We start from the raw sequence: 12,658 nt of genomic DNA on the forward strand, positions 1-12,658 counted from the left end.
CTGTACCCGGAGCAGTTGCCTTGGGCCACTTGGTATATCTTCTTCTCTCTAGGCCTCAGGTGGCCTTCCCCTCACAGAGTTTCTGCAGTCTGACCCTTAGTCACCTAGTAGTTTTATCTGATATCTTTGGGGGTTGTAAAATGGTGTTTTCTAATTCTACCATTTGGTCTCTAACTGGTTATTTTTAATACAGCAGTAAACAAGGAAGAAGACATTTCCCAGAATCAACAATTTAATAAAGTAAAAATTCCAAGCATGAAGCCATGAGAGAGCAAGATTCTTATTTCAGTAGTTCTCTACAATCTATACTTTATTGCATGTGGCGAAATAAGGATAAAAAATCTAATTCTACAATCTGACTTTTATGTAAATTTTTACTCTACAAGACAAAAAATCAAGGCCATATAAAAGCAAAAACAGAATAATTTATTTGAATCCATCTTTCCTTGAAAAAAATAAAAATAAGACTTTACTAAGTCTTTTTCTTCAGTGTTTTATAAGTCTTTTCAAAAACGTCATTGATGATCAACAACCTAGAAGAAGGCACAGTGCTGCTCTTGGGATAGCCATCCTCCACCCTTATCATTCTGTGGCACAAATAGCAAGAAGGAAATTTGGGAATGAAATAAAAAAATAAATATGGCAATCTTAACAGTAATGAGAATTTAATAAAACAAAGCTTGCTGAAAATTTTAGAAATATAAAGTTTCCACATTTGTAGGTTAGATAGGATAGTGTCAATGTTGATGGAAGTAAAAGTACAGATTAGAACTACTGAACTTTTTAGAGAAACTTGAGACTAAAAAAGTGGAAAGCCCCATCCTTTTCTTCTTCCCAGTCAGCGTGATAAGACTGATCACTGAAGACTATCTCCCCACCACATCATCCTCTGTACACAATGCTTCGTGTGTGTTGGAAAACCTGCAGTCCAGTTTTTATAAATGACTCTATTCTGCATTTAAAAGGAAAAATGAGTAAGGGGCATAGGGTTTGATTTCTTCACTGATTCCGGATGAGTATACATTTTCACTGTTTTTCCTCAAAAATGTTCCTTCATTATTTCACTCCAATGCACTGCTTTGCACACGAATGCTCACCTGGCAAAGAGATGTCATAAGATATGTAAAATGTTCTACAGACTTCCAATTCTACAGGTAGAAGTACTTCAAATTCTCTTGTTCCTTTCCATAGCTATGAATAATATGAGTGCTTTGAACTAGTTCAAGAAAATTACATTTATAAACCAATAAGTATGAATAAGCAATCATTAAATTCTGTAGATAATTTCCTTCTGAATCTAAAGGTTTACGTACTTGAATGTCCTATTTTTAAGATACTAACAGCCAGTCTTTGGTTCAAGACAAACCATGCCAAGAACATTTAATGAGGTCAACTGACAGAATTTAAATAAATGCAGCCATAAGTTCAATAAACAAATAATCGGGCTGAGTACTCGAATATGAACACAGGCCAACTTAACAATTTGTTAAACATCAGTCCAATTAGGTAATAGATACATGTAGTTATGAAGAGAACATTGCCAGAATAGTCTAAGAGACACAGAAAAAATTTTTTGGCTGTCTTTCCTATCTCAGAAGCAACCACCAAATAGAGGTAAAAGAAAGCGGAAAATTACTATTCTTTACCCAGAGCTGGTATTCACTTTGGAAAGAGGGGATGAGAGAGATTCATTAACCACCTGTAATACCTGCATTATTCATGAAATTGATCTTTGAATTTCATTGGATCTAGACAATAAAACCATAGGCAATCAGGAGAGAAAAATGGTCTCTGCACATTTAGGCAATATTTATTTTATTGAGGAATATTTATTCTACTAAGGCCCACTAGTCTTTACTTAAAATAAGCAAGCAGGAGCCCACTAAATTATGATATCCTTAAAAGCCAGTCTCATTTAATCTCTATCCCGAGCACATAGTTAATGTCCTGGAAATGTTTGTGGTTTGACTGTAAGTAAAATAAGTGCAAAACAGTGTCTGATGAAATAACAGGAAAACATTCTACTTGTTTGCCTTTAAAATTTAGAATAGGTAACATAAATCTGCATTCAAAGAAAATAACACTTTTAAAAATGTTAGCTCCCCTTTAGGATGAGTTGGAAGAGAAACAGAGGAGGAAAATTTTAATAGAGATATTAGAGGGGGAGGAGACAGAGTACAGAGGAAGCCAAGAAAAGAGAAGGGCAGATTCAGAGAGGAAAGACATCAATGGATGGAGGTAAAGGCAGAGAGAGTCATGGGAAGACACACACACAAAAAGGGAAGCAAGAAAAGGCTGAGAAAACTGGGAAGAAGGAGGTGAGGAGAGGCCAAGGGATGGGAGTGTGAGTTGGTGCCCTTGGGTTGACTGCCCCTAGAAGGAGCATGTCCCCAATAGAAGTTTTGAATAGTCCTTTATGTGCCTGAAAAGAACATTTCTGCTTTATTTTCAACCTTCAAAGTTTATTTCTGAAATAAAGTTTTATATTCCCAAGAAATTCTAAAGATATTGCTCATATTTGAAATAGTCTAGTTTCAGGAAGGTGATTTTTTTTTACATGCAAAACCAACCTAATCACTTTATGTTCTGAAGTTGTAGCTGCCATATCCCACAGTTTAAAATCAGCATTTATTTAATTATTATAAGCCTTAAACCTCAAGTTTTCACTCGGTGTTTTTTTCTTTTTTAGAGATTGGCACCTGAGCTAACATCTGTTGCCAATCTTTGTGTTTTTTTTTCCTTCCTCTTCTCCTCAAAGCCCCCCAGTATAGCTGTTATATTCTAGTTGTAGGTCCTTCTGGTTGCGCTATGTGGGACACCGCCTCAGTGGTGATGAGCGGTGCCGTGTCCATGCCCAGGATCTGAACTGGTGAAACCCTGGGCCACTGAAGCAGAGCACACGAATTTAACCACTTGGCCATGGGGCTGGCCCTGTTTGCATTCTAACTGAAAAAAAAAATCATACGTAGAATAAAGGACATATAGAAAAACAAATAAAATTTTTAATTGGATACAATCTCAAAATTTGGAAGCAGGCACACTCTCAAAATCCTTTCTATTCCTTATATTTAACAAAGAAAAAGATCCCTGAATTTTCTACTCCAGAAAGTAAGGAGGGTTAGGTACTATTTTAGAGAGCTTTTTTTTTTCTTCTTTAACTGTCATGGAATAATATTCTATTCTTCTATTCCACTAGATTAATAATATAATGCTTTAAAATGATTTTCTTTTCTTTTCAAACCAGAATTTCCTAGCTCCAACAGGCCTGCTTTTAATTTCCCTGACTCTCTTTTCTCCAGGCTCCCTGAGACCAGAAGGAATGCACTGACCAGATCCTCTGAGGGGCTCTTGCGTCTTCTTTAGCCCTTAAATGACCGCACAGCTCCCCCAGGACCGGGTGTCCTCCCCTAAGATGATTTCCCATGAATTCATCCACTGCTAGCTGTTATTTTTGGTGTTTACCCAGAGGTGTGCATGAATTACTTTGCTGGAACTGTTTCTTTTGCCAGAGGGGAAGTTCCTTTGTGTGGTTGTTGATGTTCTTTTCAAAGTCAATAAATGACAAATAAAGAAATGATGGAAGATGATTTGTGGCAGTTATGCCTACAGGCAGCTACTGCGCAGAAAAAAGGGAAGTTCATTTCATCATTTCAAAAGGCTGTAGGCTTAGTTTCTCCACGGTGGGAAGGGAGGGCAACTCCTTAGTGTCAGCCCTGAGGTTAACTCAATAAGTAGTTTCCTGGCTTTGGCCTCAGCTCAGGTTTTATCATCTCCAGGTGCGAGGCCAGTCCTCATTGTGGTTCTCTTCACTTGGGGGTAGATTGCTTTGTATCTGTGAGAGGTTGGGCATTTGATGGTGACAGTGTTGTGCACATTTTGTAGGGTTTTTTTCCTGGTCCTATTTGTAGTGACAGATCATTCATTCTAAAACCACCATAGCCACTGGAAAATCACCCAGATAACTAAGATGGCTTGAGAACTGGATTAAAGATCCCTTTCACACCCGGATTTGGATTCACTGGGGGAAATGTTGGATTCTAGAGATCTGCATCTAGCCCACAGGCCCAAGTGCACAGCCCCAGAAGACACTTGTGTGTTTGCCTGTTTTATTTCTTAAAACTATTTTCAGGTGGGGAAGTGTGTTCAAATGTACAGAGGCTATAATTTCCCGTTTTAATATTTTTCTTCTGAGCCTTTCAATAAATTCTGGGGAAAGCAGGAGCTGAAAGCCAAATCTCTCCAAAGCAACATAACACCAAATGCAAATTCATACTTACTCTGGATGGTCTTGCTGTTGGGCAGGGATGTGCTGAATAACTTCATAAATTGTACTGTGCAAATCTTGTCCTGATATACTATCAGAGGCTGGAACAGACCTTGGCATCTAGAAAATGTGGCACATTAAAAGAAATTAGCGGACTAGTAAATAGTATTTCCACTATGCTGCATAGTTGAAAGCAACTGGAAGTAGTGATGGTTAGAGAACTGGAACTGTTTATCTTCCCTACAATGTTCATTTCCTCCTTGCTACAGCTCCCTGCACTTACCCTATGGTAGTCTGTGCAGCAGCATAGCTATGAGGTCAGAAGAGGAATAGCTTGACTAAACCATCACTTTTTTTCTTCATTTAAGAAAAAAGCTGGCAGTACTGTAAAGGGAATACAACAGAAAGAAAAAGTAGCAAAAGAGAAGATATCAGGAAAGTTTAGAATCAGAGAGCACATATTACTATCTTTTACATTACATCTCGATTATCTTTTTGACCCTATTTGCCAATTATGTGTGCAATAATTGTTGAAAAGAAAGAATAATGTACAGTCAAAAGCCCTCATCACATTGCAAGTTTGTAAAGACAGTACCAAGAAATATAGAACACACAAAGGGAGATGTTTTAGTTTGAATGCAGTAATGGGGCTTGGATGAATGTGGAAAGTATAGTAGTGTATTCCCGTCAGATAAAAATCAAGATATATTTTATTGAAAGTGGCATTCATGTTTGATTAACTCCCTTTCTTTGTATTTGATAATTTTCTTCTTCCTGTAAACATTGCTTTCCAATTATTTAGCTAAAGTCTGGTTCCCCTCCTCATCCCAAACTCTTCCTATTTTCATCACACTTCCAACCTCTTTCTGTTCTTTATATTTATATAGCTCCACCTAGAGGACTCGGCCCTTGATAAATCATCTGAGGAGTTCTCTCTCTCACCTCAGTTTGACCTGCTAGGTTATATTGGAAGATCTTAGCTTTATGTTTTTCTGAAATTTCCTGTTTCCAATCCACTTGCTAAAGTTCTCATGGGCAGTCCTAGGATATGAGTTTCATCCCATCTTTTCTGTATCAAGGAGATTTTTGGTTTACAGTTTGTACTTGAGACCAACTCTTGGTTTTCTTTGGTAGGGAGGTGTTCAGGGGCTATGATAAATGCAATCTATAGATAATAACTAACTCATGTCACACTAGAGCTGTTAAAAAGTAATAAATTTGTACATTTCATGCCATTGCTTTCTGTCCAACCCTCCAAAGACGTGCAAAATGGACAGTGAATTGTACAGCAAATAGAGAGGAGTATTCCATCTGCACACATATCACAACAAGCTAAGAGATGCATCTGATTTTTAAAAACTCAAAAAGTTAGTAATTCAACTTATTTCCTTTCCTAACATCCATTTTGAGACCTTGGTTTTATTATTATTTTCCCTTTTCTTCTTGAAACGGTTGTATTCAGCTGCTAATCTTCACACATAACTGCCATTCTGGCTCCTTCTCACACAGATCCTCCTACTCATGTTCTGGCCCTCATCTCCTCCTTTGGTGGTTGCTGTTGATTTCTCACTTCCATCCAAAGCACCTGATACCACCCATGAAGAACCTCAGCTGATTCATCAGGAGTTTTCAGCTTTGAAGATGGGCACGGCTGCAAATCAAGTTATTCTAATTATGACAGAAATAAGTGGGGCTTCTGATATATAATCAAAGCATGCATTTCTCTGCCTCAAGTCTTGAGGATTGTAGTATTTTGAGCAAATAGAGGTTCTCACAATAAATCTTACAACTAAATACTGATTAACGACAAGGTTAGATTTAAAGTTTCTTACGTAGATCTCACTCCTTTCTAATGAATTCCTAGGAATAAAAACTGTGCATTATTTTAAATAAACTCCTGACTTCAAAAATTCAATTCCAAGTCTTATCAGCTCTTCAGTTTCCTGCTCTTCCGTTTAAAAGCCACACCTGAGAGGGGTGCTTTCTGCCACGGAGAGAAGCTGTTTGAAATAACTGATCCACCAAATATTTATTTTTGTCTTTTCTGGTTGTAGAAGTGAAGGGTGAGACAATCTTATCTGAGACTGAATAGGGCATTGCAAAAGTTCTGCCCTTCATCTGTGATGACATGGGCACTGGTGCTCTTGACTCACCCTTAGGAGGGTCAAATCTAATCAACCCCCTCCATTACTCACATGGCATTTGTGAAGTAATGTCCAGGAAACTTACTGGATGAACCTCACCCATGGATAGAGTTCTCTGAACAAGGGAGGTAACCAATCCCTAATGACAAACAGTTCTTCAAAAAAGAGGAAATGAAAATGCCCAGAAGCAAGTAGTCAGTTTATGGCCCCTTCCTTACAGAATTAGGAGAATAAGGAAGCAGAGGAAAGATTGGTCCTACACAAATCTATAGAAATGTTAATGAGCTGATTAGCTGAGAGAAACATTCTGCATGCCTGTTAGACAAAAGCGATTCGTTTAAAAGACCCGGTCTTTGCAGACCAAAAAAATGGCTTCAACTGTTTAAAAGCTCCCCCTCTCACATCTCAGGTACCTTTAGGATAAAAATAAAGATATGTACCTGCATACTGTGGGTTTATATGGTACCTTCAAGGATATGCTCAATTGTCTTTGCAATTTCCTCAAGAGAAATGAGGGGAAAATGAAGGGGAAACTGGGGAACAGAAAGTTCAGTGAAGTGACAGGCTGCGGTCATCAAAGCGATGCAGAATGATTTAAATCAGGGTCTCCTGATTTATTCAGTTCTGTTGACCTTGAACCCAGTTAGTTCTTTCTTCACTGAGCTTACCAAGTAAAGAATGTTTATGAATTAGTGTAACTTCCTTGTGCGTGTTAGCCTTATTTATAAAGGCTGAGAAAGGCGCTTTAGCTCCCCGGATCCAGCAATGTCATTCATTGTAGAGTGAGTAAACACTGCTGAGGGTAATGTAGCCATTTGACCATACTGTCCGAGGGCTTAAGTGAATGCTGTTTACACCTCTGCTGAAGCAGAATTCTACTTTTTGGCTAATCAGCCACTAGGAAAACCAACCCTAGGAACACCAGAAGCATCTGGAAAAGCAACAAATTCATATATTCCGAAGTCATCCAGAGCATCTTCATGGCCTGAAATGGAAAACAAATACTACTTACAAACCAAATGCCTGGAATTGCTATTGTTTTTCTTTTCAAACCTTTGTAAAACTTATCTTTATTGTTTGCTTCAAGTGGTATGTGTATAAAACGAATTTAACATTTCCTAATCCCCTCTAGTTATATTGCCACTAAGCAGTGTTGGAAATCACTCTTTCTGAAGCTGAGAATTGAAACTGAACTGGACCAATTATTTTTAGAGCCTGACGTGGGAACAGTGTATTACATAAACACATCAAATAAACACAGGTGGGCAGGCTTGTCCTTTGTAACTCTCAGTTACCAGAAGCTTACGGACATTAAGGCTTCAGCCTGGCAGTCATAGTGGCTCTTAATCCACCCATAATATCTACTGCACCCTGCTTGATCTAACGGAGACCACCAGGACTAATAAGAATAAATAACTATAGCTGCCCATATATTCAAAATATAAACCAATACAATAGCAATTTACTATCATCAGTAAAATGACGGGAGTATAGTGGTTGGGAGGAACGAGATAGTCTCTGGGGCTGGACTCTGACATTCTCCTATTTGTGAGAAACGACTAGACAAGGGGAAGCAGACCTGCACTTACTAAGCATCCAGGCATGTATTAGGCAGTCCACCTACATCATTGTATTTAATTCTCATAGCAACTCTGGGGGGAAGTTATTATCTCTATTATATAGATGAGGAAGTTGAGGTCAGGAAAGGTAACAAATTTTCCCAAAGTGACTTTGGGGTAAAGTGGCATATATGGGGCTGAAACCCAGCTCCGTGTGACTCTGAGGCCTGAGCAAAAACATGATTGTTAACTTGTAACCACTCAGTAGGTAGTCAGCAGTGATGGCAATGAGGGGCAAGCGGGGGGCCTGAGAAGCTGCAAACCTGTCAAACCCCCTTTCCTCTTCTCCCTGGGATGGAGCTGCCAGCACTGAGCTGCCTTAGGAACTCACAAGGAGGGAGAGCCCTGGGCATTTTCAAACCAAGAATACGATCAATGGAATAGAATTCAGCAGAACCCAGTGACAGTGGGCAAGTGACAATCTCTCTGAGCCTTAGTTCTCTTGACTGTAAAATGGAGTTAAGAGTGCCCTTCAGGCTTATCTTACAGACTTGTGGGACTTAAATGAAACCAATACAAGGGACAGCACTTTGTAAAGAGAAGGACTATTGAAAGGTAAGGGACTGTTACCATTATATCAATATTAGCTTATATGAATTCTATTATATAAACAGAACGTTAGATATAATAATTAATATCAACAAGATTAATTAATATACATTAAGATTGATAATAGCCCCTTGCAGCCTGGCCATTACCTGAAAATGTTCGAGCTTTCCTGTATTCCATTTTTGGCCTGAAAAGACAAATTGGCATTTCTGTGAATCAATAACTGAGGAAAAAGCATTCAAGAAAACTTTCATAGAAACATATGCATTACCTGCTTTCTAGCTTCTGTCTTATAACTAAAACCAAGAAAGAAAGAAACACAGTAAGATACTTTTTAGTAGATACATAAAACCATTAAAAATTTTTTTTTCTAATTTTAACCTACTTTTGTAGGGTTGATATTTTTTCCATAGGAGGAGAAGACACATGGAAATAATCAAGAAGAGTGATATTCCAGTTATACTTGCTAAAGGGGACAAAGATTTCCCTTTTTGTGCAAGCTTCTCCAGTCCTAAACAAAAGACAAATATATTTTTAATATTTTTATTAAAGATCAATAGTAAATTACTATGTAGTTTGATTTGTTTATGCTTTATCTTAAGTGAGACACTACTGCAAATATATATATATTATACATGTATACAGAAACATATAAAACACAATTATACATATGTGTATATATAAATATATACATGTACATAAATACACAGACATAAATATGTATATATATACAGAGAGAGAGAGAATGAACGAGAGATCAAACGGAAGGAATGCACTTACTGTAGAGAACACACTGAACTCTCTGAGGATATTGTGATTGAAAATGTGGTGAGCTGCCCAGGAAAATACTGATATGTTGTACTAGATGTAGCAAATAGCTCATGTCCTACTTTTCAATAGTGTTCACCACCATTTAACTTAGATCTGCTTGATCTCATTGTATAAAACATCCCCAGATGTTAGGTTGTTCTCTCTTTCCTTCCATCTCACTCTTTTAGCATAATTCAGGTATGTTAATTTTCTAGGGAGTTGGTATGTGATTAAAGGTGCTAGAGGGGACGTGTTTATTTCAAATATACTTTACTGATTTTGGACCAGTAAAGAAATTTTAATCCGTAAAATAGAATGTATATGTGAATTTCAAGAAAATTTTTAAAGTGCCATCTTGTTGTTTTTTTTTAATTCTCCCCAAAGACCCCCGGTACGTAGCTGTATATTGTAGTTGTGAGTGCCTCTGGTTGTGGCATGTGGGACGCCACTTCAGTATGGCCTGACAAGCAGTGCCATGTGCATGCCCAGGATCAGAACCGGTGAAACCCTGGACCGCTGATGCAGAGATGCAAACTTAATCATTCGGCCACAGGGCTGGCCCCTAAAGTCCCATCTTGTGATTAAAGTTTACTTTGTTTTGCGTCATTCCCTTTACTGATATTACTATATAAAATGTAGGGCTAACAGCTAACATCTACTGAGTGCTTACAATATGTCAGGCTCTGTTGTAAGAGTGCATGATACATATACCCACTGAACGTTCACAACAATTTTATTAGGGGAGTATTATTATTATTATCCCCCATTACAGATGAGGAAGCTGAGGCTTGCCATAGGTGACTCAGGTAATAAGTGGCAGAGTCCAGATGGGAACCCAGGCTCCTGACACTTTGTGCTGCCTCCCTTTAATGCTATTTTAACACAACTTATTAACCATGGCAATGTTAATACCAGATCTAGCCTATAATATGTTTAGCCAGAGAGTTAATCTATAAAGTGGCAAGTAGTTGTGACCTCCAACCAATGCGAGTAACAGATGTGAATCAGATATTGATGTGGAAACGAATTGTGGCAGTTTGCCTGTCTTTGTCCAACTTAGTGTGGGAGTGAAAGCCATGGGATGTCAATTCTGTTCTGCAGTGATGGAGAACAGCCTGGAGAAGCTGGGTGTGGTGAAGAACATGGTGGCCACTCAGCTCTGCAATAAGTACCCAGCCTGCACTATATCGTAAAGCTTCTGCCAAGGTCTCCAGCAGCCAGGATAAGGAGGAAACCTTCATCTTTTTCTTCTTTCACCATAGACCTATACCTTCTCTTGGCTTTTCTACCTATAACACTCATTTTTTAATCTTTCCACAACCTCTTCATAATGTAGTGCAGATCATATATGCCAAACCCCAGTTAAAAAGTCGTAGAAATGAGTTATCTCTTCTGATTTTCCCATATAATGCTGTTCGCTTATTCCCCTTAAGTCCTCAAGAGTTAAGCAAGGTTGTTTTTCACTATCAAAAATCTTTACCATTTCTGACGAGAAGTTTATAAATTTCTGATGTGCATTTAAAGAATTGTGTTCTTAAAATGTCCATTCTTTGAGCTTACAATACCTGTGTAATATTTATTGTCTTTAAATAGACTTTAAATTAAACTCATAAATTTTGGATGGAAGAAATAAATTCAAGGCGGTATAAAATGAATTAGAATGGCAATTTATTGGTTCTAGATCCAGATTAGAACACTAAAAAACTGATTAGAGGGGGCTGGCCCCGTGGCCGAGTGGTTGAGTTCGCGCGCTCCGCTGCAGGCGGCCCAGTGTTTCATTGGTTAGAATCCTGGGCGCGGACATGGCACTGCTCATCAAACCACGCTGAGGCAGCGTCCCACATGCCACAACTAGATGGACCCACAACGAAGAATATACAACTATGTAACGGGGGTCTTTGGGGAGAAAAAGAAAAAAAAATAAAATCTTTAAAATAAAAACTGATTAGGAAGGTTATTTTTCCTCTTTTTCTCTCTGTTAATAATTTGTAGAATGGTTTCTATCCCCCCCCTTGTTAGAAAGCTGACCTTTATTTTGTAGCTACTTTAGCACTTGGGCTATCTCCTTGTGAGATCTCGGCCTTTCTTCAGATATTTGGCTCCTGTTTCACAGGCTCGTTCTCTCTAGAGAGCTGGGCAACTCTGGGTGAGCCACTTGGCTCTGAGGGTCTGGATTTTCATATTAGTAAAATAAGGAAGTTAGAGTGACTGGCCTTTAAGTTCTCTTGTTGCTCTGATATTATATGAGCTGGGGCAGCCAGAGAGTTTTCCATGAAGTTTATTATGTAAATAGGACAGTACATCCAGTGGCATGCTAGTAACTGAGTCTCAAAAGAAATTGTATGTATGCACATATATACATATAAAAGTTATAAATTTTACTGATATAAAGTATATGTAGCACAAAATTCTGAAATAATGATCAAATATGTAATGCTCTTTATTGTTAATTCCATAAAAAGTTAATTGATTCTCATGGGATGCTTTTGTTGAGCATAAGGTACGAGCATTATGTGTATAAAAAAAACAAATGTAAATTTGTTTCCCATTTGTTTCCCATTTATTTGATATAGAGGTATCATATCAGTAATAATGAAAATAATAAAGCAATGAAAGCACCATTTATAGGTACAAATGAAGAAATAGTCTCAGAGAAACTAACATATTTGCCACAGTCAGTAAGTCCTAGAACTGAGACTGGAACATTGGTTTTTTTCTGATTGCAAGTTCAATTTTTTCCTGTTAATCTGTGGTCCAAGAATGGTTTTTGGCAGGTAGGCTCCTATATATTCAGTTTTTCCTCTAAGCTTTTCTAACACCAGACTTGATGTGCTTCAACTCTCGCATTTCTTGACAGCCAGGCTGCCTTCACCAAAATTCCATAACTCCTGATCCCTCAAAAAGTATTCAATGCTAATTTATTCTAGTCAAGTTTCTGTAATACACTTTATCATGAGAAAAACTGCCGGAAAACATTTTAGTATGGTCTCAGCTTTTTCTTTTTTCCTCTCTTAAACTTGAAAATATGCTAATAATGATTATTTCAGAGTACTTCTCATTCTAATGGGGAAGTCATACTCTGGCATACATCAGTCCTTTGTACTTCCACGATTTTGAGGCCTGGTAGTTGGTTTAATACACAGTAAGAATGGATGTCTTACACTAGACAAGACACTTCTCCTCCCCTCTCCTTCATTTCTAACTTTTTGTCCCTTTTGATACATATTTCTCAAAATGACCAAATTTGCACATCTATCATACAGAGTAATCTC

The 12,658-nt window shown here is 37.9% G+C and overlaps 1 protein-coding gene across 9 annotated transcripts in view; it reads right to left on the reverse strand.

The window, feature by feature from the left end:
• Window positions 1-405: 405 nt before the first annotated feature.
• The window catches only part of HEPACAM2 (HEPACAM family member 2), a 35,765-nt gene continuing 23,512 nt past the window's right edge, over window positions 406-12,658 (reverse strand). For 2 of the 9 annotated variants that reach the window (XM_023639199.2, XM_014739195.3), the window contains exons 5-10: window positions 8,962-9,087; window positions 8,848-8,872; window positions 8,726-8,763; window positions 7,320-7,393; window positions 4,278-4,384; window positions 406-1,097 (exon numbers count right to left, since the gene is read on the reverse strand). In XM_023639199.2, the coding sequence (XP_023494967.1) occupies window positions 1,094-1,097; window positions 4,278-4,384; window positions 7,320-7,393; window positions 8,726-8,763; window positions 8,848-8,872; window positions 8,962-9,087 (374 nt within the window). In that variant the 3' untranslated portion in view covers window positions 406-1,093. Of the gene's footprint in view, window positions 1,098-4,273; window positions 4,385-4,547; window positions 7,394-8,725; window positions 8,764-8,847; window positions 8,873-8,961; window positions 9,088-12,658 lie in introns of those variants that run through there. The other 7 variants (XM_023639200.2, XM_005609218.4, XM_070265676.1 and 4 more) reach the window with 5 other exon arrangements.

Source organism: Equus caballus, chromosome 4 (assembly GCF_041296265.1).
Source record: "Equus caballus isolate H_3958 breed thoroughbred chromosome 4, TB-T2T, whole genome shotgun sequence".
NCBI classification, from domain to species: domain Eukaryota; kingdom Metazoa; phylum Chordata; class Mammalia; order Perissodactyla; family Equidae; genus Equus; species Equus caballus.